This window comes from Agelaius phoeniceus, chromosome 5 (assembly GCF_051311805.1).
Source record: "Agelaius phoeniceus isolate bAgePho1 chromosome 5, bAgePho1.hap1, whole genome shotgun sequence".
Taxonomy (NCBI): domain Eukaryota; kingdom Metazoa; phylum Chordata; class Aves; order Passeriformes; family Icteridae; genus Agelaius; species Agelaius phoeniceus.
In genome coordinates, this window is record NC_135269.1 from 35,603,430 (window position 1) to 35,629,758 (window position 26,329).

Below are 26,329 nucleotides of genomic sequence, written 5' to 3' on the forward strand. Positions count from 1 at the left end.
AGTGCATTACTATCAGGGGTTGGGAAAATGGAAGCAAACTATTTTACCACCAGTAAATTTTAGAGACAATTTTACTAGTTAAATAAAGGGCCTTGTTCTGCATTTGGAGAAAGCAAATGAAAGGAGAAAATCAGCAGTATTTCAGCACAGGCCCAGTTATCATGATCCATGTGGAGTAATCCCATGGCCCATGTCAGACAGAGGACTGTATTTTCAGCATTTTGCTCCCAACATAACTAACAGGACCTAGAATAGCTGGCAAAAAGAAAACATAAATTTGAATGAATGATTCACTTTTTTTTTTCTTCACACAGAAATGCAGCCCTTGATGTTCCTTCATTTACCTTTCTGCACCTCTAAATTTCAAGATGAATAAACATGATCAAAACACCAGTTTCTTATGCAACTTAAAAGTGCAAATGAACAATGTATTTTCCAATATTACTTTGACCTGGAGATATATTTATATAAAATAATCTATAGTACATTATCTAAAAATAAGGGAGTCAGTTCTCCTTTAAACCAACCCACAAGCCAAAAGGTATGCCAGTCATATAAGTAGGTTAAGATTGACCATAAGATTTTCCAAAAATCTTTTGAATTCAGATCATCAAACGAAATAGGCATGAATATTCCTCAACATAAACATGGAATTATTGCAACTGCATTAAAGTAAGTGTAGCAAAAGCTCATTGTGTGTTTTTAAAATAATAATGCTTACAAAGATCCTCCTAGATTTTAGATAATTATATGAAACCATTAAGCAAAGTTTCATGTAACTATTACTTCAGACCAATAACTGCCCTTATCTTTTTAATATCTGAAATCACTCATCCACCAAAAGCTGGGTTCATTGCTTCCACAGAAACTGGACTTTTGGGAAACAGAACTTAATTTACCTCACATCTCTAGAGTTGATAATGATAATAAAGACAGTCCTTTCCTGAAAGAAGCAATGCATACATGGACAAAGAGCAATATAAAGTGAGGATGAGAATATAATAATATTCCTGATATTTTCCTTTGCTAGGTAAATTGGAAAAAGCAATCTTGCAAAAAGATGAAGACATAGGCTGAAATTATCAAGCCCACTGTATCTCATTCTCTTTTGTTTATTTTAAACTGCTGAAACTGACTATAACTTCTATGAGGGAAAAATTACAGGAAGCCTTACATTCCCCATTTTCCTACCTGCCCTTGGTGATGAGGTTATCTTGGGAAAGGGCCATAATAGCATATCCTTGAGCTACATCTAACTCTTTCAGAGCTGCTAAGGAATAAAACAAATTATTCCAAGCTAAGAAACAGCTAGGGAGCTCCATGACAGGCTGGGCCAAGCTGATATGGGTCTTACAAATTAGTTTCTACAAAGGCTAGGCATATAAGAAAATCTGATACGTGATGCACTGTTTCACACCTTAAAAACCACAACTATCAGTTATGATAATTTCAAATAATTGAAAGTCTTGAAGGGCTTAAGTGGATTTCAATGCATTTTCATAGCACTCAAAACTACACATTCTTTTAAAGCAAACTAGAGAAAGCCAGTCATGTAAGTAAAAAAACCACTTCCACTCTGCTAATCTTAAAATGCAGCTATTACTGCTGATCAGAACATTGTTTATTTCTATATTTCTGCATTTTTATGCCTTCCTTGCTGTGTCCTTCAGATTAAGCAGAAGAAAGTTACAAATTTGCAATGCTCAACAGCAATTAAGGGTTTGAAAGAACTACTGGTGATGTGTCCACTTGGAAAATTTTACAACTAAGGCAGTAATATTTTCAATTAACCCCAGAAGATGGTTTTATTTTAGAGTATAAGTACCTGCATGATCATTTTAATCCCTCTGTATTGCTGTAAGGTACAAGTGTCCTCCCATATAGGGAGCTACACTGCTACGACAGTAGAATTAGACTTTTCTGAATACTGCTAGTGCAAAACCATCAAAAGGCCTAAGAGAGATGCAAAATAATTTCCTTCTGGAAAAAAAATATTTTGCTTTCTTTTACTGAGTCTATTTTCTGGTTGTTACAATGCAACAGAATCTCATTGAATGATCCAGAATTTGGCTAGAGTGAACTCTGACACTGCACTCCAGGAGCCGTCAGGGAGCTCTGCGTTGATGCTGTACCATCACTCAGTGGGCAGCCTGAAAACTGTGGGCAAAGTCTGAGCATCCCTGGAGAGACAGGGGCAAAAATAGCAGAGACCTTGCAGATTTGCTGTCTCCATGAAAGGTGACTCTTTTTTTGGAGGCAGTCAGGGGCTATTTTCCTTCAAAGAAAATGCAGAGGTACTCTGAGATTTTGTCCTCATTTTCTGTGTTCCTTCCAGCTGTTCCTTCCTAAAACTTGATGTCCCAAAGTATTAAGGACAATGGGATATTTACTTTCTAAAACTCATATGCAACATTTTCATTTTCAAAATGCTTTTTCCCAGCATGGCACTACAGCTCTGTACACATGTACTGCAAGATAGCCTCACTATTTTCCATTTTGTACCTATGCAAATACATCCTGCCCTGTATATCCCTTCAGACCAATCAGCCTTTGGTCACTCACCTTCAGTAACTCTTTACCAACTAGAACTTTTTCTTCCCATTTGCTTATGAGAGTGTTATTAGAATAGCACTTAAAGCTTTAGTAAATTCAGGATTTTTATTGCATTTACTATTTTTCTGCCATTCAGAGAGCATATTTTCCTACCAATGAATTAAATTAGCCTTTATTATTTAAAAGGCTGTTAATGACCAATCTCATGTTATTTGTGACTTAACCTATTTTGTTTAATGTCTTCTGTATTTTTCCAGGCAAACTGGCCTTCCCATAATGTCCTTGCTCTCCATCCCTGCTCTCCTCCTCACTCTTTCCTCAGCAGAGACCCTTCGAAAACTTTTCTCCAATTCTAATGACTTCAGGGTTTCAGGCTCTGCCTGAAGCTTGGAAATGAAAAGTTCATCAGGACCAGTAAACTGAAGATAACTTCAACCTTTTCATTTCCTCTTAGTATGCTTTCCATTACTGATACTTATCCACCAAATTACAGCTAATGCTTCAATGAAACAAATCTGATTTTTTTTATATCATCTATCATTAGCTCTCTCCTCTCTTTCAGTTTTTTCCTGCATTTTCTCTGCACAGACTTTATGTTGCTTGCTAGTTGTACCTCATGGTGCACTTTGGGCTTTCTGATTTTGTAAGGACTGCTGATTCAGCCTTTTGCAAGCTCTAGGGTGACTGAAGAAAAAGAAAAAAAAAACTCCTTGCAGATAATTTTTTATGCTATGCCATGCTATAATTAGTATAATGAAAGGCATTTCAAATATGAGATTACAAAGAAAAAGGGACATAATGTGCTGCCAAGCATATCTGTCTCCAAAGTTGCAAATCAATGCTTTTGTTGTGGAAAAATACTTTGCTACAAGTAAGTTTTCATGCATAAAAGCATTTAGAAACTCAGCACTTGTATCAGACCTTTTAGAAAAATCGAACTGCAAAAACCCTGTTGGGGCTATAATTCAAGAAATGACACAATTTACTCTAGGTACATATATTTATTTTGAGGCCAGATCAACATGAACAATGGCTCTCACTGGACTCAATCATAATATCCCCATATGGACTAATCTGAAACTTAAAAATATTGCCAACGGCAAAGTATTTGGAACCACTGAAATTAAGTCACTGAACAAATACATAAAGTATTAGCAGTGGAGGTTGCTCAGAAACTTCTGCCAAGCCATTAATTTTTGAAACGTGATTTTTAAGATCCTGTGTATCAATATAATTTTTGGCATGAATTCATACTGGTCCACATCATTCTAGTGACCTCATCATCCATATATGTGGCAGTGAAGGATTTTGTAAGCTTAGTATTAATAACTGACCTTTTAAGAAATATTGTCACATTCAGTGCATAGTACACAAATTCAAATATCTATGTAAAAATTAAGGGCAAAGTGCAAACTACAAATTGCTTGTGTATCAGTGTATTTATAACGACTATATTGTTAACAATACTACATATTGTTAGTGTATGTTATATTGGTACATATATATATTTTATAATTATTAAAATAATATATTAGTATATAATTGTAATATAATTTGTATATTAGGAAGAGGTGTGATTTTTAGCTGATATAGTAATACTTATGAATGCAACATAAGAAAATGAAATCTATGAAAAGTTTCCATCTAGATTTCTCAATGTTTTGATTATGAGGTTTTTTTAAATGCTGGCTTACTGAAAGTGAATTCCTTCTATGCAAAGGATGGGTATTGAACAATCTCTGAGTTTATATAATAAAGGGCAAAAAAACTCTATGTTGTATGTTAAAGGTCTTTTCTCCTTAAAATGTTTGGGATGTTAAAAAACAAATTAAGTTTAAAATATTTTTGACTGATTCAGTAAAATTTCATTTTTTGAATCAAAGGCTAATGAAATATTTATTATTGATTTTACAGTCCACATGTGAGATAAGAGTTTCACTGTCAAATCCTGATAATTTTCATGGGAAATGGAAGTTACTTAGTTCCTAGAAAAGATTATTTTTTTTCTCTCCTTCCAAAGCCAGATAAATGTTTCAAAAAGAAAAAAAAAAATTAAAAAAAGGAAAAAAAAAACAAAGAAAAAATCTTGGTTCAACTGTGCCAGACTGGTCGCACCTTTTATAATGTAACTTAAATGGTAAAATGTCTGCATATAAAAAAATTCTTTAATAGAGCAAACAGAAAAACATTTTCTTGCATTTTTTTGTCTGTTCTGGGCACTTGCCAGGACTGATCATACAAAAAGAATCTCATCTTGTAAACTGTCTCCCTGCCAGTGAAGCTGCACTTCAGTAAGGATCCGTGTAATGATTACCGTGTAAGAAGAAACTTGTCAAGACTGAGTATTTTAAGGCAAGACTGGTCAGCTGAAGACCAGGACACACCAGCTCTGCCTGTGCTTTCAGCTAATGGGAAGAGAAAAGCAGGGGTCCCCCAGCTGGAGGTTTGCTTGTTTTGGAACTGCCAAATGCTGGGACAGCAGGTGGATCCTGCTGCAGGAATCATTATGTGCCTCTTGGCTGTTTACACTTGCCTTTAGTTAGACAATTTTCCCCCTTTTCTCTCACTGTCTCCAGAACAAGGAAACTCAAAAAATTCTCAAGGTAGAAAAAGTGCTTGTAAAACCTTAAAAGGCAGTTGATTCCACATCACAATGCCTTTCAGTTCTCTTTTCTTCCTTCCTTTTATTACATGAAGGACGAAGCTGCTAATTAAACAGCGTCCTTTTAACAAAAAAGGTGGAGGGTTTATTTTTTTGGCTCCTGTCCTTTTGCCTCTCACTTATTTTGTGGTCACTATATCTATAGGCAAGCTCACCTTTCCGAAAGAGTAGATCTGACGCTTCCAGTCCTCATGAGCAGGCTCTGAACCTCCTGAGTGCTTGTTGTCAGTCCAGAGAGAGAGCCATGATGGCTAAGAGGGAGGTCAATAGACTCGGAACTGGTGTGAAGGCTAGTCATGGACTGGTAACTTGGTGTGTCCTTACTGCCCGCTGAAGAGCTGCTCAGGTTTGCAGCCCACACAAGACCACCTGATGTGAAAGAGTGCACTGAGGCAGGACTGGAAGCCAGGGAGTGACTTAAGCTTACAACATCTGCATTTAAGTCCGAAGGTTTACTGAAGAGGGGGCTGCTGCTACCACTTTGCCCACCTGCACTGCCCATGCTGCCTGTGCCCGAGGATGGCGATTCCAGGCTGCCTTGCCGTGCCAATGTGGTACTAGGGCTGGGCATTGCCGATGTGGGTTTCACACCTTCAGTACTGGGTGCAGAGGCAGCTTTACCACTTGCCTTGGCACCAAACAACCTAAATGTAAAACAAATAGCTTTAGAGAAACTGATAGCTGCATTAAACATTCATGGCGCAACATCCTAAGAGCCAAACTACACATTTTTAATTACTGCTACGAAAATCACGCCTACCTAGTTGATCAATCACAGCACAAATTTAAATTCACTTAACCATATCACAATTATCATGGCTTGTTTCTTTATAACTGCTCTTACTCACTCCTATTGAGACGTGCTCTTTGTTTGCACAGACCCTCCCAGAGAGAGGTAAAATAATCACATTTTTGTCTTCCTAGTTCATAAACAGATTACACTTTCACCCAAATTCAGTAATTAAGCATTCCCAAGTCATTAGCTTTTAAACTCCTCATCTCTCAAATCTGCTTAAATGATTGCAACAAACACTTGCAAAATGCTAAATCCTTCATATATTAATAAACATCTAAGTATTTGTGCAAAATTCCCCTCTTGTTGTTTTTTTTTGCACAGATGGTCATGTGGTCATCAGTCATGTAGTAACCACTCAGAATAAACTGCACCATGGCTAAATGGGCTCAGTTTGTCTCCAAGGGCAGGAATGATAAAATTGTATGTCACAGTTATAATATCTTCCAGCAACTCTAGATATGAAAATTCTATAGTGATGATGAAAAAATAGACTTCGAGTCCTCTAAAATTTGAACTAAAAGGTCATGCAATGTTTTAATGTATTTCTGGAAATATTTTAAGCTGCAGTTAATGTACAGCTTATAAATTAAAGGTAAAAAAATGCAAAAGTTATCATGATGTAAAGCAAGCATGTCTAGCAAGATAAGAACCCGTTTTACATTTTGCCAAGCCCACAAAACTAAGCTGCAGCTCCCCAGCTGCCTGGAGATGATGTTTTGGTAAGTAGGCACAAGAGGGCACTGTCGGCTTTTTCTCCAGCAGTGAAAGTGCTCCATCCCAATTCATGGAGCACTCACTCATCCAGATTTATACTTCCAGAAATGTTACAATAGAGCATTTACAATTGAAATTTAGCCTTGCCAATGCTTGTGTCAAAAAATGGAACGAAGCTGCTAAGATAATGAAGTGTTTGTAGCTGATGCTGCCAACAATGGGAAAGCAAATCTAACTCTATAATTTAAAGAGCTCTTCAGTTCTCCATCCAGAATGTGGCAATGCCTGCTCCATTGAGAGAATGTGCCTGAACATAGGGTCCTTCTTCCCTTTGGGGGTTTACTGCAGTATTGAGAAGAAACTGCACATGTGGCTGAACTTAGAATCACAGAACATCTTGTGTAGGAAGGGGCCCATAAGGATCAGTGATTCCACCTTCTAAGCTTCAAACTGTGGTTATGGGGATGTACCTAAAATGCTTAAACCTCAGGGAGCAGCCATTTCAGGTCTGGGAAGGTCTTCAAATCTCAAATAAATCATTGTGTTGTATGAAAAAAATACTGCCCTTTTATTTTTCTGTACTTGACTTGTTTGTGGCAAAATATTCCCTGAAAAAGCTTTTTGCACAGTACTTCAACATACTGAAAATCCCTGCTTTATATATTGCAACTTCAGGGAATCATAGAAACGCACTAACCTTCGAAACGTGGGGGAAGCAATATCTGGGTATTTGGATCCTGGCTGTCTAAGTCCTGGTGTGCCAGAGGCGCTTGCAGAAGTTGGGCTGGATTTAGGAGAGCTGGACAGTGAGACGCTTTCAGAATCTGACACGGCCACTTTCTCTTTTTCCTTGTCCGTCTGGTTGATGGTGACAGGGCTGGACCTCCCGGACCCGATCTTGCTCGGCTCTCGCAGTTTGGTGGCAGCAGCACCCGCAGACTTGCTGCTCACGTTGGAGTCGATGCTGCTGGTGCTGGAGCGGTGGCCGCCCCGGCCGGGGATCCCGCTGCCGCTGGATTTCGAGGGGCGAGGCAGACTCCGGTACTGCAGAGTTGTCTTTGAGCTCACATGCAGGACGCCGTCATCCTGATTTTGGGAACCGTCTAAGCTCGTCTTCCTCCCTGCGTTGGATTTCCCACTGATGGCTGAGGATTTTGGCATTTTTCCTAGCGTTGCTGACCCGCTTGTGATCGTTGCTCCACTTGTGGTGATTATGGTAGAAGATCCCAACCCAGACTTCTTGAATCCAAATGACCCTGTAGCAGTTGATCTCCCAATGCCAGAGGGAGGCTTTTTCCCTTCATCACCACTGCTCTTCCCTGCATCTGACGGAGATCTCTGTATGGAGGCTCCTTTCAGCGGAGTTTTCACTTTTTCTGAAGCTTTTGCATCATCGGTTTTTCCTAAGTAAAAGAATATCTGAAATGGTCACTTGTGTTTAAGCTGCAATGTCTAAATATGTAATTTCAACACTGTATGATAATACTTTCAAAATGAAAAAATACACAAATAGAATTCCCCTAAGGGAACAGACCAGTTTGGTTTTAAGTCTCCCATCAGCTATCTGTAGGACACACTACAGATAAGCTTTAAGTATTAAAAGCTTGAACTTCCCGTGAGAACTTCCACTTTCATAGATAGGTGGAAAACGTAGTTGTAGAAAATTATCTTGAATGAACCATAAGGAATCTTGACAGATTTTTTTTTTTTTTTTCTGTTAACAGTATTTCTATATGAAAGAAATAATACTTGAAAATAAAACATTACATGTAATAAACATCTCCTGAAGTATGACATCAATGATGTGTGTAGAAATTAGTGGTACTTATAGAGTTCTTCAGTTTTCACTGATTACATCTTTTTAGGGTATGACTAAGTTTGTTCTGGTTAGTTACACAAAATTATCAGGGAGAGATTATGTTATGGAATGAATTGTCTTGATCTGTAACAATATCAATTACACAAGTTAATTAGTCTTTGTTGAATCCTTGATGACTTCTCAAGATATTTGATTTTTTTGTGAGGTTTTCTTCAGTCCTGTCGAGGCTTGTGACTATATAACATATATTTATACTTTTCTTCCGTATTTCCTAAAATTTTATTGTCACATGCAGGAAGGTCAAAGTAAGATGTTCTGCTATACCAGAAAGTATCCTCTTCCTGTTTCACAAATAGATAAAAATTGCCATTTCAATTCTAATTTATCTCTAAGCATCTACTGTATACAACTAATAACTCCTAAAACATACCAAAGTTTTTAATTTACTCTTGAAGTAATTATGGAAGCTTTGGAGGTGGATGACCTAATTTCTCTTAAGAAACTAAAATGTAATAAAGAGTGACACCTGCAAAGCAGAACTAACTCCATTCATGTTTTTATCCAGCTCACACTTAATGTTACACAAACAGATGCACATGCCATGATACAGATCAGACTCTGACCCAGCAAACATACAGCTCATTAGTAGCTAAGGCCTCAATTCTGTGTTGCACAGTGGCTGCCTGATCACCTTGAGCAAAACAGATCTGGAAAGCTTAGCTTGGTGTTCGGAAAACCTTTAAGTATCTCCATTTTTAATTGCTACTACAGGGATATAATTTCTGTATCCATATGACCACCATGGCAGTGCTCCTCAGGGATCTCTCAGACCAGAGACTGATCAATCTTTAGCAGTTCCAAATTGCAAAGAAACAAAAGGGGTTCACAAAGGGCAGGAACTTATTCTGAGGAGATCTTTGTTAGTTGCCCTTACCACTAGGGGCTGAAGCATGCACTGTTGTCTCAGGACATGAAAAAGCACCAGAAAATGTTCTACTGAGAATACACATTTCCTTAGTATAGGATTAGATGCTTTTAATAATTATCTCCTTCATCAGCTTTGTATTTTTTGCTTCAAAACTAGATTGCAGAAGTGGTTACTACTTCTGAAAGGCTTTCCAAAATTAGGTAGGAGGGCATTTAGCACTGAAAGTGCATAAAAATATTTTTTGTTTTACAAAAAGTATTTAACAGTGGCGTAGAACACTCACAGTATATGGAATGTGATAATTTAGCTTTAGTTCAGAAATAACTAAAAATATCATTTGGAGTCCCCTCTCTTGAATATTAAATGTTTTTGATTCAACTTCTAATATTTGGCCATTTCTATCCATATGTTGAATTATCAAAGGTAACTTTTTCTAGAGAATAAAGATAAGGCACAGATGAGTCCAAAATACTTCTAAGAATTAATAGGCATTGACATACACAGATGACAGCACAACAAAATGCAATCACAATTTTTGTTATGGATGCACCCATGTGTACTTAAAAAATTATTATTATGCATGTAGCAAATTAACAGAAATGAAAACGTTATTTAATATTAAAATCTGAGCTTGAAGTCATTTATGGGAGGAGCAAACAATATGCATATATGTATACATCTATAACATCCATCAATTATTTTAAGACCACTGTAATCTGAACTACAGAAGTTTCCTACCTGGGGTCTTGAGTGCACTTGTTCCTGCTTTGTGCCTGGACTGAGCTGTTCCCACTTGTGCAGTCATGCCTCTCCTCCAAGATCCGGTCTGTGACACAGAGAGAGATGTTTTCTGCCCCCCCTTCTCTGACTCTTCAGACAGCCCTGAGGGAAGGCCTTTCCACTTGCCACTGCTGTCTACGCTGCTGTCAAAGTCTTCCTCTGGCTTCTTCAGCTCTTCAGTGCTGCCCCAAGTTTCACTGTCTGTAACTGAGCGCTTCTCTGAGTCTGTCTTCAGCTACAAGAGATTTGTGTGAGATATGGTCAGTCCCAGCATCTCTGTTATTTGCTGATTTCTTAAATCATAGCAGGGGAGGAGAATTTGGCCTATTTGCAGAAAGGGCCACAGAAACTTCTAAAGCATTAGTATAGTGATTCCAAAAGTTTAAAAACATACAAAATATAGCCATTTGGGAATGACATCTCTCTTTCTTTTATTTGCAAAAGATTTAATCCCTTTCCTTTATAGATAAACTATAATACAGTGAAAGGTAATTCACTCTAATTATCAGTGGTGATACCCTATTGTTCCTCAATTAAATCTAAATTTCAGAAGTGAATCACTGTGCTGAGAAGTTTTACTAAAAGCTTGGGTGAGCAAATTCCTGAATACACTACTAAAATCACCTCAGTCTGGCTTCCTGCCTTTTCCTACCCAAGACTTCCAATGACTGGATTAGGAATATTTCTCCAGCAGAACAGAGTATGTTGTGCCACCAGTGAGCAAGGATACCATCTTCCCCAAAAATACTTGTGCTACAGCTGATGGCTTTTCTACTGGCCTGTCTTCACAGAAATGAATTCTGTCCAACAAGAAACTCTCTCTAGCTATATCAGCTAACAGAGCAGAGGAGAGGCGTATGCCAGCACTACTCATCCGTTGTGTGAAGGCAACCAGCTGGGCTCATGCTCCCTCTGAAACTCAGACCCACTTGGAGGATACACCAGTGAGGACCTAAATCCCCTGTGGCATCTGCTTTCCCTGAGGCATGCTGATAGGGGAGTGCTGAAGGGGCAGCCCAACAAGACAAAGCAGAAGCTGTGAAAGTGGCTTAAATAGAAACAGAGACTGACCCTACCCTCTGTGTCTGACAAGACCGGTGTTCTTTGTGCTGACAGGCTGTTCAGTGTAACTCTTCCTTCTGTGTTTTTCTGCAGCCTCCTGACCTCAGTCTGAAGCCTTATTTGCACATCACCCTCTCACCACTCCTGCCTGCCTCTGCCCCTCTTTAACAGCAAAAATATGGTGCTTCTCTCAGGTATCACCATCCAAAGAGGGACTGCAAAATGGATCTCATTGAGGGACTGGCTATTTATTATCCTGGGCTGTCACAGCTCCTTCACCACAGAGACCCCTCTGTGGCTGTGTCCTAGGCACTGCTGCCATAGATTAATACTGATTACGTGACAGACAGAATAATTAGGTCCTGTTTACATATTTGTCAGCTGAGATGTACAAAAGGCAAAAGCTCTCTACATTTCCATAATTACGTATGTGCTTTGGATGAGCTAGCACAGACTATGGGTAAGGATTAATAAGCAAATATCGACAAAAAATATTGCAGGGTCCTTCAGAAGCAAGTTTTCATTGAAGCTATTGTTACAACATGTGTAACGTGTAACAACATGCTTACAGACATTTTATCATAAATGAAGGACTGTAAACGTATAGTCATACATTTTTAAAGCAAACTGCTTAAATTTAAAAAAAAAGAGTAGTACAATACTTTCTAAAAGCCTGTCTTCACCATTATAATTCTTGTAATAAGAAAACAACAACAAAATATACCATTTCTGTCTCAGTCTATAGCCAGCCTTTACTGCTCCAGTCACTTAAAAAGACTGAGAAAGGGATCTCTGTGTTGCACTATATCTAAGACCTGAAAAAAAGCAGTCAAAATGAGTATTCTGTTCATCTCAGCTTCTGACTGAGATTGCCAGCTAGCTTGGAATACAGTGAGTTCTGCTTAATGTGCCTCGTAAAGGCATACCTGATAAAGGTATTTTCCTAGTTTTCATGATATAAACAAACTCTGGAAGAAACTAAAATTTGAACATACATTGCATCATTGTCTATCGCTGAACAATTTGCAAATAAAGCAGAGGCTTATTATAGAGTAGCTAGAACATGAGATTACCCAAATGAAAAAAAAAAACCAAAACCACAGAGTTAAAAAGTCAGCCTGAGATTTCCCAATCCTGATGACTATGCAGTGGAACAAGTAAACCAGAACTAGCTAGCCATCATTGCTGATGTGAAAGGGAAGAGGCTGATCTCCAGTTAAAAACCATGGAAGTCCCTGATGGAGTGGGAAAGGCAATGGTAAGGGCTGAAGAATGTTGGCATTTGAGTGACTACCTTTGCATGAATACAGCATTGGCCTGGTATCTGTCCTGTTGGAGATTAAAGTAATTTTCATTCCAAAAGTAACTACATTTCCCTATTGTCTGGGGAAAATAACGAATATGTCTGCTGAAATCTACACTGACAAAACAGACCTCTGAACTGCAGACACTGCCTGCCTGCAGGAGTCTAAATGGAATCAGAAGTGTCAGTCTTGTGTCCTGCATACTTGACATCAAATCACTGGAGGCAGCCACTCTTCCCCTGTGCTGAGTGCTCAGTCTCAAAGTTCCCTATTAGTGAACAGGAGATGACATGGCAGAGAATACTTTCCTATTGAGACAAACTTTTCTGGTTTTATTTCTTTTTTGGAGGGAACCAAGTCCTGCAAAGATTCTGTATTGACTTCTCTGTTACTTGCAGTTCTGAGGGGAGCTGGGAAGAAATGCTTGGATACTTGCCACAAGAGCTTTATGTACCCAGACACACACATATATGTATGATGTATATAGTTTGTGTCTGTACGGTATTAAGAACTCTATTTTGACACTATGCATTGTCACCTTGCATTGACATTTTCATCCCTGGATCTAAGCACGGAGAAGACAATCTCTGCCATTTGAAAGGACAGCACAGCCTGTATATTTCTTCCCTAATGTGTTTCAGCTCAGAAAAAGCAAAAAATATATATTTTTTTATTGTGTTATCTGTTGGAAGAGATGCTCCAAATGAGCTGAAGTGAGAAGAAATCTATGATCACAGATCCAATTATATTGTGTTTGCTTTGTGTTAGGGTGCAGAAGGGGCTGGGACCTGGGCTGCTCCCCCAGGGTGGGCAGAACTGGATGTCACCAGCCAGCACCTTCAGCAGTGACACATATCCTGGGAGCAGGGAATTTGGAATATCATCTCAAAGCCCAGGGTTGGATCAATGGAGCCTATGGCTTCTTGCATTCAGGTGTAATAGAGGATTTTGTAAGATATGAATACTTCATTCATTGGCATTGATATCAAACTTTTTCTATCCTGTATAGGGATGTTGCAACAAATGGCAACAAAGCTACTTACCTGGGCATGAGTGTTCTTCCTTGAAGAGGCTGTTATGTTGGAATAAGAGCTGACAGATGAGGTGGTATTCAAATCATCTGTGCTGAGGTTGTCAAGAGTGTCACTGAGGCCACTGCTAACCGAGCTGCTGTCATCCCAGCTGCAGAGAAAGGAGCACATCTACTTTACATACTGTGTCTCAATGTGCAGAAGGCATCTCAAAATCAATAGATGTGATTACTTATTTTTCAAGTGATTTACCAGAAACTTTTCAGTAATATTTCCTAAGGTTCAATGAATATTGTTCTTCAGACTTCTGAATTAATTATTCACTTGCAGTCAAGTGGTTGCTTGTTCAACTAATGAAAGATGCAGGTGTCCTTAAAAAATTACCATCAGATCTAAGTGTAAGCCATTAAAACAGTTCGTTTCATGCTTCATTGCAATCACATTCATTACACCGGCAGGGAAATCCATTAAGCTTACCTGATCTTGCTAGTCTCAAAAATTATTAATATCTTAGAGAAGACCTGATGAATTGCCAGGCTACATAAAAATAAAAGGAGTATCTTTTCTGCAGACTAATCCACTGTCAGCAAGAAGCCAGTATTTTCAAAAGTTTTATTTTCTTGTCTTCAGTATCAGTCTAGCTGGTGCAATGTCATCAAAATAGGAATCCCTGAGAATACAGTCAAAGGAGCTGACAGAGAATACATTATACATCTCTGAAGAAACAGTCTGTCAACTGTTTTGCTTTAGGAGATTGAGACAAAGGTTCAAATGAGAGAAAGGCTTCTCTTACAGAAATGTCATTACCAACTCTCACAAAAGCCTTGCTTTTGCACGAAAGGGAGGTTGAGGTGTATTTCTCAGACTTTTCTCTACAGAATTGCTTCTCTATAGCATTACATTTTGACTTTTATTTTATTGCCATATACAGCATTATACTGCCAGTATTTTGAGACATCTCCATCTGTTTATCTGGTTTTGGATTATTCACAGGCCAAAAGTTTGACAAAAAATTCACCTTATCCCATTCAAAGGGATTCATCTCCTATAATTTTAGGTATATAAAAGTTAGGTATCTCGTTTCATTTAAGTTACCTAGCTGTCCTCTCTAACCAGTATAAAAAGCAGCCTTGCTTAAAATGTCCTAGGCTTGTGGGATAGACTGTCCATTGAAGGTGCCTCTTTTTGTCTTTTCCTCTCTTAGAGAGGAGAGGGTTGATTAAGCCTCTTCTAGATATGTAACTTCTAGCAAGACAAAGCTAGGTGTTTACACCTGCTGATAAAGTCCCAAACACAAGAAAGTGCATTTTATCCTTGTTTTGCTGTAGCCTGTTACGAATTTTAGAAAACAATATGTAATTCAATCCCCTAGTTAAACTAAAGCTCATTACTATTGACACTAGTCATTCAGAGCAAACAAGCAAAATATCTGTAGGTACTTTTTTTAAATTTGGAGTTTTGGGAGACAGCAGCAGTGACAGGGAACTGCGTGGAACAAAATGTATGCTGATGCATTGGAAAGTTCAGTACACTAGTCTTGTATCATAGCAACTGCAGCAAGCATTACCTTTCTTTTGCTAAAGGTAGAAAATCACATTAGTAAGCCAGCTCAGTAACAAGATAAACATATTTCAGAGGGCAAGAGTTTATTATAGTGCTGCACTTTCCACTGCTGAGTACAATGACTACAAATAAATATGTCTTCTGCTACATTTCCAGGTGATAAACACATGAATGATTTAATAATGAAATTATAATGTCATACATAATAGGCTGTCCACATTCATCTAAGAACCATCTCTGAAACACTAGTCATTTAGGCCTTCTGTGTTTCTCACTGTCTAATGTGATGCATAATTTCACTGATGATAAAAAGCCATTGATAAAACGCTGTGTACCACATGGGAATTTACCTTTAGAACGGTGTTAAGACTGAGAACCTTAAGGATGGATAAAAACATAAGCAATATAAATGTGATTAAGTTGCAGAAAAGATAGTATTACCTCACTAAAAGCTGCTCTTTAGAAAAAAGAAAAAAAAAAATAAACCAAATCCAAAAGGATATATATTAGGTACTTCCAGAAGGAACATGAGCTTTTAACTTATGACATTCATGTCAAATAATATTTGGCCATCCATTTTCTGAGTCTACTTAAGACCCTGGGGATAAAATTTCATCCTTTCCCCCCATGTCTCTTTGTTATTATACTCTATTTCAATTTTCATACCTCATTTTGTGTTCCTTTTTCTCTGTAAGAGAATTGACATTTTCTAAATTCTGGAATAGTTCAGTTGATTGACAAAATGTAACTATGTTCTCTACAGCCGAAGTTTTCAGGCAAATATTACTGTGATTGTGTTCTGTTTTACACTCATCACACCTCAATGTGATAATCCACACCAGTGGATTATTAGTGGGCTCAGGGAACACTCAGGGCCATCTTGTAAGTTGTATAGAAGATCATTCTGAAACCTCTACTACTGACCTTTCAGAGTCATCACTGTATTTGCCTGGATTTTTTGTTTTCTCTTATGATAGGTGCTTGAGATGTTTTATAAATTTGGAGGCTTTCATATACCAAAATTTCTGACAATATCCAGTATGTCTACAAAAACCAGGAATATTGGAACCTGCTTTCTTTCTCGCATATTCTAAGGACTGTAACAGAAACTGATGCCCACTTGACACAACGTTTTATACCAGCCTTTTGAAAAGACATGGCAAAAACCAAAAACTACAACAGAACAGACCATATCAGATACCCTCTTGGCAATGAAAATTGTTGTTTTTACGTATTTCAATGTATTATCCAGAGTTGTTTTAACTTGCTCATGCAGCTAAATTTTTGTATTTCAGTATTTACTGTTTCTACTTTTATATACCTCTTTCCCCAAATCTAGATAGTAGAGCTGTTATCAGACAAGATAATGTTTTTGATAATGAAAATGCCTTGTTTATAATTTGGAAAAAAAATTCTTGATGATTCATGTTGACGTATCTTTTAAACTAGTAAACTCATGACAAAAAATATCTGGTAAGATTATTGTGCATCACTTTGAGACTGAAAACCCATTTGTGGGAGTCTGCAACAAACTCTAATTTTAGTTCTTGTTCTCCTACCCTTCATCAAAACAATATTCATTTATACTTTAATTTGTTGGCTGAGATTCATCTTTAATTTTTTATTTTATTTTTTATTTATTTTTCTATTGTTCACACATTCTACAAGGTCTCTAACAGGTCAGGTTAGCACTGCTGCTCATTAATGCATAACACCACTTTGCTATTAAAAACCACAATTCAACTACTTATAATATTGACAAAATTTGCTTAGTTTTTCTTGATGACAGACTCAGGCTGATTTCTTTAAAAGAAAATGTCAGCAAATGGTGTTCACCTATCTGGGAGACTGAAGCTAAGAGAAAAGTGCATTGTTTTTACAAGTTCTGGAAATTTTTCTTTGATAAAACCCCGGATCCCAAGAGGATCTTGAGAAGAACTTTGATATCCAGCAAGATAGTCAGCAAGATATAATCTTCTCATTAAGAATATAAATTTGGCTATTTCTAAGAGAAATCTTCTTAAATCTGGATAATTTTAAAGTGTCTTCAAAATCACTGCTTGCATGTACCTGACAGATTTTTATTTTCAGTAGCTCAGCTCATTCTGCTTTGTCTGGGTTCAAATCAGCAGAGAACAAGCAAAGAGCCCAGCAGTCACTGCTCTCATTGTGAATGCATGTAACACCACAGTGTTTCATAACACAATCACATATTTTTTTCTCTAGAAATGCTTAATTAATTTAATGCTTGTAAGAAGTCTGCTTTAGGGATGAATTTGAATTTTGTATTAAGGAAAGATCTGCCTTCTGTCTTCATTCAAAGAAGTTGAAAGTTTTCTAACAGAAGGGACTATATGAAGCATGATTGAAGCCCTTGGTGTACCAGACTCCCTGAAATCTGCAAGGTGACTGCTTTACCCAACATTTTAAAATAAATCAGACACCAATAAAGTGCTTCTAATTTACTTCAGTGGTTCACAGTCAACTTACAAAGATGTAATGCATGGAAACATGTGCTTTGAACCAACATTTTGCTGCAGAGATACATCAAAATTTAGGTTACTCTCAACTCAAATTGCATGTCAGCACCTCTTTTTCAGCCTTACTATTGTTGTACCTCAGCTTTATCTTTGTAAAACAGAGACAAATACACACACAAATGGTTAAAATGATGGCCACTGTGTTACAGCTTTCATCCAAAAACATATTTCATGCCCTCTGACTTTGTTCAGACTCTTTGCAGTAACTTTGGTGGTATGCTTTCTGCTTAGATCTACATTTTCCTTTCATCTACTAGGTATGCCAATGAGATAATTTTGCACTAGCTAAAGTTCATCCCCTAATTCTAGCTTGCACCTAACAAATCTGAACAATTCTTGCCTGTTTTGATGCAAGACATTGTCACTAATTGGCAAAGGTGGCTATGAATATTGCACACATTCCAGTTCTTCTCAAATTGCTCCAAATGCTTCAAGCAACATTTCAACTCCTTGACCATATCAAATACTCCATAAAGTTGAGAAATCCACAACTTGCTATCTACATAGTTGGTTAGTCTCCACTATCACTCTTTGTCTCACTTTCATTAGTGTGGGCTAGTACTGATAAGATCTCCTCATAATAATCCCCTCATTGACCTCCCTACCACATAATGTTCTGGAAATAGCAAGGTGTCTGAAGGGAAAACACGGTGCTTAACATCAGTATGTAGAGCTGAACAAAGATTAGAAACACATCCCAACAAGTATCCTCAAATGGAAAGATAAATTCCACTCAGCTGTGCTCATGAAACTTTTTCATTTGCTTTCAACAAGTATCTGGGTTTGGGTTTTTTTTGAGTTCACACACTGAAGTACATGAACAAAATGAGGAATATTCTATACAAAATAAGACATTATTTCATACATCAGGCAGGCAAGCAATAGAGCTTTAGGGCAAAGATGCAATTTGACTTTTGCCTACATAATGATGACCCGCAGACAATATGCAACACATTTTTCTAGATTTTTGCATGATGCAAAATCTGAAAGTTAAAATGCACTGGATTAGGAGAGCAATGAATTATGAAGGTATGTGATGAGAGGAAGTGGTATCAACAATCTGTATGAGTTCTATGGATACCTAAAATATTCTGCTTTCAAAGTACTTGTTTCAGAAAATCAAAGCAGTCTAGTTGCAGACAAGACATGACAGAGCACTTAGACACAATCATTGTTTCATCCCACCCTTCCTGTTTCTTCTTTCAGCATTTTCCTACAAGCCCCTAAACTTGCCAGCTTATTGAAGTTCATCACACTGTTAAGCTGGGTCAGTGCCTGGAATTTGTTTGAATACTGGCATACTTCATTAATTTCTGAGACCACCTCCAGCCAAAGTGCCTCAGTATGCAAATAAAGAAGCTTTTCACAAGAAAATCATCAGACACAGCAAGACTCCAATCAATGTGCTATCATGAATGCCAGAAAATTATGGTTCCTTCAATGTACCCAGTCCTTGCACAATTTGACAAGTTGCTTGCATTGTTTTCATTACCCATTTTTGTAAGCAGGAGCTACAGCTTTCAAGCATACAGCTCTAGAAAACAAAACCAAAATCTTTCCTCTTAAAGAATTCATTTAATCAGAATAACTGTTCTCTCTGGGAAGGCTTGTAGCTGAATGAAAAGTAGCACTGTATTTGTCACATGTTTTGTACTGCACATGAAGAGCTTTAGACCACAGCAGTAGACACACGTACTTGATAAGGAATGAGAAACCCTTAGTCACATTCTTGATAATGCCAATGGAACTCACATATCCCCAGAGACTTTTGTATGGGTTTGTGATTCAAAGAATCTGAATACATTTAGCAAAACAATCTTTACTTGCTTTTTATAGTAACTTTGGGCTTTCAAACTGTGAAGCCCTTTTAAAGACTTCTAAATCCTTCATTGCCATGGCAGGCTCATGCAGGGTGGAGCCCAAGTGTATTTCTCCTGCTGGGAGGAATGGTCTTAGAGGACAAATAAAACATACTGAGATCATGACACAAGAGGAACATTCAGAGCTAAACCAGAACTTGACTTGTGAATGTTTGAGGATCTACAAATCCGTCCTAAGAGCAGATCAATGGTGAGCAGTAAGGTGTTACCCCTTTCTTTGCCTGCACACAGCTCATTGTTTTATGTCAATGAATCCAAAGAGGATGCAGGTCTCCCTGTCCCTTTCTTAGCTACTGGATATGACTACACAATTTTCATAGAAACAGTGGATGTATGGGAAACACCAGGAATTTCTTGATTAGTATAGCACACTTCCATGTTTGCCAAATAAGATTTTTGTAGTAGACAAGTAGACTAGTACAGTAGTCTACTGCAGTGGATGGGACTTGGACATCCTCAGTTACATTGGATACCTATTTAAATTACAGTGTTCTAAAAATACAAAATTCCTAGATTTAGGTGCCTGTGAGGTGAACAGCTAGGGTGGTGTAAGACATTTGGTGTCAGTGATGTGTGAGGCATCTACATTAAATGTGTGTTAGAAAATAAAAGCTCTGCAATTAATCCCCTAGGTAGTTAACAGCAGGTAGATCCAAAGGGTAAGCAGGAAGGACTGAAGAAGTAACAGCAAAGTAAAGGACTTAAACTACATGCCCACAGTAGAAAGTTTGAACTTAGTACACCTTTACTTTGCTCACACAAGTTAAGCCCTGCAAGTGGAAGATAGTGTTTAAGCTCCTTCTACACACATAAAATCCATAAAACAGGGAACAAAATACAAAAATCAGCCTCCATGCAGGTGGTCATTACTTCTCTACAGCACACCAGAGAAGCGAATATTAGCATGCATTCTGGGCTCTTCTCTGACACCCATATTTCAGGTCATGTTTCAGGAGAGTAAGGCAGGATTCAGCTGAATATAAAGATTTTATAGCTACTTCCATAATTGACTTTTGAGAACAGAAATGTCATCTTAGCTCATTAAGAAGAAGAGATAAGAAAATAATTGGACAGTTTTACTTAAAGCAACTCCTCACTAACATGCCAATATATCAGCTGGCAAAATTTCTCCTTCAAAGTTCAATTCAACATGAATTAATCCTTTTTAAATCTTCTACTGTGATCTCAGCTGCTCATTATTCATGAAACAGCTATGCTGACCCTTCACAGACAGATTCAAGAGGGCACAGAGTTTGTAAAATCAATACTTTCCTTCATTCCACAGACTGCGAGAGCCAAAGCCCAGGCCCTGAATCAAACTAGAAACTTGCAGGAGCCATAAATTTCCCTATAGCTATTCTGTGCTCATAGCTAAATGAAAACATAGCCAGATGGACTCATACTTCACTGCTTTTTCTTCAGCAAGTGTGATGCATCACCTGTCATACTGAAACAAGGTGACTGCTGAAGCCTTAATCCTAAATTACTTTGAGGTCTTTAAGGTAGAAAATCATCCCATGTACATTTCAAAATGGATGCACTCACCCTATTTGAAGGAAAATCTTTTAGAGTTAAAAAGAATAGGAATGCATTTAAGCATCTGCTTTAATGCAGTATGACTTTGCAAAGACTTTTTTTTTCAGGTTAGAAATTTATTTTTTAAGAAGATCCCATTAGAAAATTATATCCTGCTACAGGAAATACAGCTAGCCCATGAGAACAATTAAAGAAAAATGCATTTTTGCAAGGTCAGTTAATTTCCATGTTCTCCCAAGCATTTCATAAGTACCTTAAGAAATAATTTGGTTTTAGACCCAGCAGGGAAAAAAAAAAATGAACTACTGGAAGATATACATTCCTTAAGATAATTATACATACCCTGCAAAACCTGCATATCCACACCACAGGATCTGAATAAGTTTTTGCCAGAATCCCTTCTGGTTTCCACTTATTTCTGAACACAACACTTAATCTGACATGATAGGGACAGCAGAAAGTTATTACCTAGCTCTAAATTCCTAACAGAACGTATAAACAACCACAAGAAGGAATTTTTTCAAATGAAATTTAGGCAAGTGAATAAAACAATAAATATCTATCTAGGAAGATATTTTATTTCTGGAATGTACAGAGTTCTTTTATTTTTTTGAAATGAGGCACATAAAAAGCATCCATTTTTAATTATAGTTTGAACAATCTTTGGAAAATAGTAATATATGGGCTGAAGCAAGATGTAAGAAAGTAATTCCATCAAGAGCTGTTGATAATATCATAACAAACAAAGGAAGAAAATCTTTTGATGGAATTATCTTCCCACTGCTGTTTAAGTTTTCTACACACTGGATGCAAGAGATGTTTACATTTTTCAAATGCAGATTCAGACAAGTTAATTAACATCAGTTGAATGAGCATAAATAAACAAAAAACAAACTGCCCATGCAGTTCTTCAGAACTTGAAAAGCAATATAAAGCCTATTACTTCTTATTACCTCATCACTTTATGAAGTAAAAATCTAATTCTTCACTTTGTATATGGCCAGTTCCCATCCCCAAAATTGAAGATTAATGAAATGCCCCAACACAAAGTATCTCATGGTATCTGCATTTATAGTCAAAGAGAAATCATACCAAAATCAGCCCTTAAACACCATGAGGTAAGCAGAATTTGCCATTCACCTTTGCAAACTGTCAGTCAACTGCTTCAGATGGGAGGGAGGCATTGAAATATCAAACCTCTTTACTCAACCTTGGCTCTACAGCATACTAAGAAACCAAAGAGATCCTCATGATAATTGTTCAGAGGAGAACTATTCCCAGTAATTATCTGCCCAATGTCAAAGTCCTGATTTACTGCTAACCTCCTCTGCTGTGTACAGTCTCCCACGCTTAAGCATCTTTGTTCCTAGAATTATCTGTCTTGTTTTTGCTTATGAGCAGGAGCAGGGACTTATTTTTTCAGGCTGCACCTGATTAAACTCAATCTGAAATAAACAGTGTACATAACTATGTTAGCAGAATGATAAGTAAATCTGTCTTCATTCTGGTCATGATACTCATCCTATAAATCTCCATGATGGAGCAGGTCTTAAATCCAGCAGTTTTATATAGCTTTGCTGCTGCAGTACAGCAAAATCTGGAGTGGTTTTGGCTTGTGATGAATATTTGTTACCCCACACTGTCTTTTCCTTAGAATAGGAAGATGTGGCAGACAGAGACTACACCAGAGTTTTTATATTTCATTTGTAATTTCACTGGGATTTTTAGAATCATCCTTTACAAGTGTAGGCAGCAACAACATAGAGTTGGACCCCTTCTATCCCTGTTACCTCATTGTAGCACTCCCTAATAACCTTCTTACCATAACATGGTCCCAGAGTTGGCAGCCTTGCACTGCCATCCAAGCAGAACATTCCAGCTGTAGGATGCATCCCTGAACACACAAGAACTGCTGGAAAAACAGGGCCTCTGAAAGTGCAAAGTGAGTTCAGTCTGGGGGGGCAATGGGCTTCCTCACACACAGTCTCATGCAAAATATTTTCTCCCTGCAGGTTTCAAGAGGAGGTGCTGGTTTGTCGAGCTTAACAGTAAGTTGTGACTACAGGAAAAGGTGCTAGTTCAAGGCCTGAAGATCTTCTTAATAAAAATGTTCCCCCTTGAACTTCTTTGAGAGCTTGATCCACCCAAATATTTTCAGATAACAAGGTAAGCCTATTTTCTGAAGCCTAATAGGATTACTTGTTTGCAATCAGCATCATGACAGCAACCTGTCTAGCAAAGGGCAAGTTAAGCAGAACAAAAGGGTCCTTCTTTTCTTGGTTTTGTTTGCCAGGATTGTATCTCATATCTCTCGCTTCTTTCCCAAATTTTGCTGAGTAATGACCTAGGTCATTACCCATCAGGTCATTCTGCTTTAGCAGAGACCTGCATCTGCATGACCTCATTTTCAGCATCAGTAAGGACTAAAGGCTTCAGTGGTCACGCTCCCTGTGCATCTGGCCTTCAGGGTTTTGCTCATCACTGCTGCCTGGACAAAACTACTGACTGACTTCGACAAAAAATTTGCAAAAAACATAAAGGTCAAAAAATTATATTTCTTAATTTTCAAGCGAATACACAGCCACATGAAGACAGAGGCAAAGTAGAAGTATTTCTGAGAGGAAATGTGCAATATGAATTAAAAGTATCAGACATTGATGATTCTATACATAAAATCAGACTGCTTATAAATTAGCAAAACCAAAAGCTTAACACAATTCAGGTGTTATCTTCTTAATAAATAGGTTCATGGAATATTTTTATTCGGGTTTGAGATTTGGAGATTTTCAAGACTCTCTAGCCTTTTCGCCCACAAGGACCAGGGTGCTGATTTTAGAAAACACAGATTTCAGAACCTGACTTATTTACAGAGGTTTAGCCATCCAAGCACTTATTCGGTATTTGGTATTTTTTCAGTATCTCAAATGTTCAAATTTTTTTGCTCTGCATTAAAGGGCTATCTTGGAATTTATATTATTGACACTGCTTAGTTTAAGATAAATTGTGGTTGAAGGGTTTAATGTTATCTTTAATCCTGAGTTGTGCCAGGTTTTTGCAGCAAATCTAAATGCTATTAATTTGCACCTTATGTTACATGACTGCTTTTCACATGGTTGTTAACAGCAGTCATTGACAGTGATAGTAATTTAATTGTGCTCAGAGATCACAGCTGTCATTTATTCTATCATCAGACATTTTCACACATCTTTCTCATTCCATATGCCAGTGGTACCCAATCCTTGGTCTCTTAATCTCTTAAAAAGTCTCTCTGCCATGTGTTTATCATTTTGCCAATGAGGGTAGGAGCTCACTTATGGAACTGTTACTTGAGGTTTCAACCTAATCCTTATCCAATTTTTAAGAGTCTGGAGAAGGCAGGGATTTGGGAGTAAGTTATAGGCCAGATAAACTGCTTAGGTTTCTGGACTATGAAAAAGTCATCATGGAGCTGTGGGGATATAAAAATAGGTGGAAATTTTCAAATAAAATATAGCTGACAGTACAGTATTTTTTAAAAGAAAATCAAACAACTTGCAAAATTAAAAAATAATTATTTTCTCAAAAAACAGACTAGTTTAGGAATTAATTTTTAAATTTCAGTCAATCTATACTTAGTAGTACTGCAATCAGAAATAATTTTCTTGCACTGAGAAAACAGGTGTAATAGGACACTACAAATGTTTTTTTGGTATCTTAGCTTTCAGATGGTTCAATTTACTTCATTTGATATTTCAAATCATTGTGGAAATGATTTAACATAGAATAAAACTATTACCTTTTAGTAAATTTAAGCATCTTCAATGAAATAACATATAATAGTCATATGAAAAAAAAAGTATAGATAATAAAATAAAGGATAACATAAAATGGAACCCAAAATTTTCAAATATAATTTTTTTTTCCTAAATGAAACATATTTGAATTTCCCTTGTAACAAACTAAAAAAAAAAGAAACAACCCTCAAAATTGAATGCAAAACCAGAGCCAAAATATGAAAAATTACTTTAAAAAGAAATCACATATTTTAATCAAATCTCTAAAGATACATACCCAAAAAAAAATAACCAATTTTTATGCATACTAAACATTTTGGTATTCTTCCTAGTACTGTGACAGATATTTCTTGGAGCCATTGCTTGCTTCTGTTTTGTAAACAATTTTCTTCAAAAAATGAAGAATCCAAACCCTTCAGAAATTTGCAGTCCTTCTGGATAACAGAATAATTCCCTTGGCTATTTTTAGTTTGAATTTCAGAGAAACAGCACATTACAAGAACTCCTATCAGCTGGAAAGGTGGCTGCACTAATGTATCTCACCATGAGTTCTTCCTTTCCCGGGGATGAAAGTACTGAAATTACTATTATTGCCAGATTGACCGAAGAGAATAATGGTGCTCAAGACACTTTTGACACAGCTCATAGGTGTGCTGTGAATGGCAGGTTTTAAAAAGGGGACACATTTCTGCCTGTGAACATTTTCAGCAGCAGAAAAATCATGCCTGATCTCCATGTAGACACGTAAATAACTGTCTGAGTGGATTCACTTGCTTAACATATCAAAATCTATCAAAAATGTAAGGAATTCAGTTCTGGCTGTTTTTAATGGAATCTGGAAGATTGGGAAGTACACTGAGGTCAACACCAAGGGGCAGAAAAAGAATTTCATGATAGGACCAAAGAAGTGAATAATAGAGACAAAAGTCCTCTGGTTGGTCCTCCCCAGCCCTCCACGGCCGCACACACGTGCTTGAGAAATGGTAGCAGCAGACAGAGACTGCAGGGGAGGAGATTTTGGCACTTGATAGATCTTTACTCTCTGTCAAGGCACATGTGCTCTGTCAGTCCCACTGCATCCTGCTGGGCACCAGGGGCAGGATCTCTCCAGGCAACTCACTTTGCTGCATTGGACCCCTCATCTCAGAGCCAGTCTAAATGTCCTCCAAAATGATGATGACTCCATTGGGCTTGTAAGCAAGACAAATTATAAGTACAAGCTATCCTTGCAGCTGTGTGAATTTTTAGTTAACTTTAGTAATATAATGACTAAGTTCAGTATTTATTATTATCACCCAAAAGACCCCAACCCCAGTCAAGCTGTGAAAGTGGGTAAGTGGATCTAAAATCATCAAGAAAAGAAAAAGAAAGAAGGCATGCTCACTGTT

General features: G+C 37.5%; 1 protein-coding gene across 10 annotated transcripts in view; it reads right to left on the reverse strand.

Moving 5' to 3' along the window:
• Positions 1–26,329, reverse strand: part of NAV3 (neuron navigator 3) — a 512,854-nt gene that overhangs the window by 52,532 nt on the left and 433,993 nt on the right. For 8 of the 10 annotated variants that reach the window (XM_077178804.1, XM_077178805.1, XM_077178799.1 and 5 more), the window contains 4 exons: positions 13,662–13,800; positions 10,211–10,487; positions 7,423–8,128; positions 5,371–5,859 (listed from right to left, as the gene is read on the reverse strand). In XM_077178804.1, coding sequence (XP_077034919.1) covers positions 5,371–5,859; positions 7,423–8,128; positions 10,211–10,487; positions 13,662–13,800 — 1,611 coding nt within the window. The remainder of the gene's footprint in view (positions 1–5,370; positions 5,860–7,422; positions 8,129–10,210; positions 10,488–13,661; positions 13,801–26,329) is intronic. The other 2 variants (XM_077178807.1, XM_077178806.1) reach the window with 1 other exon arrangement.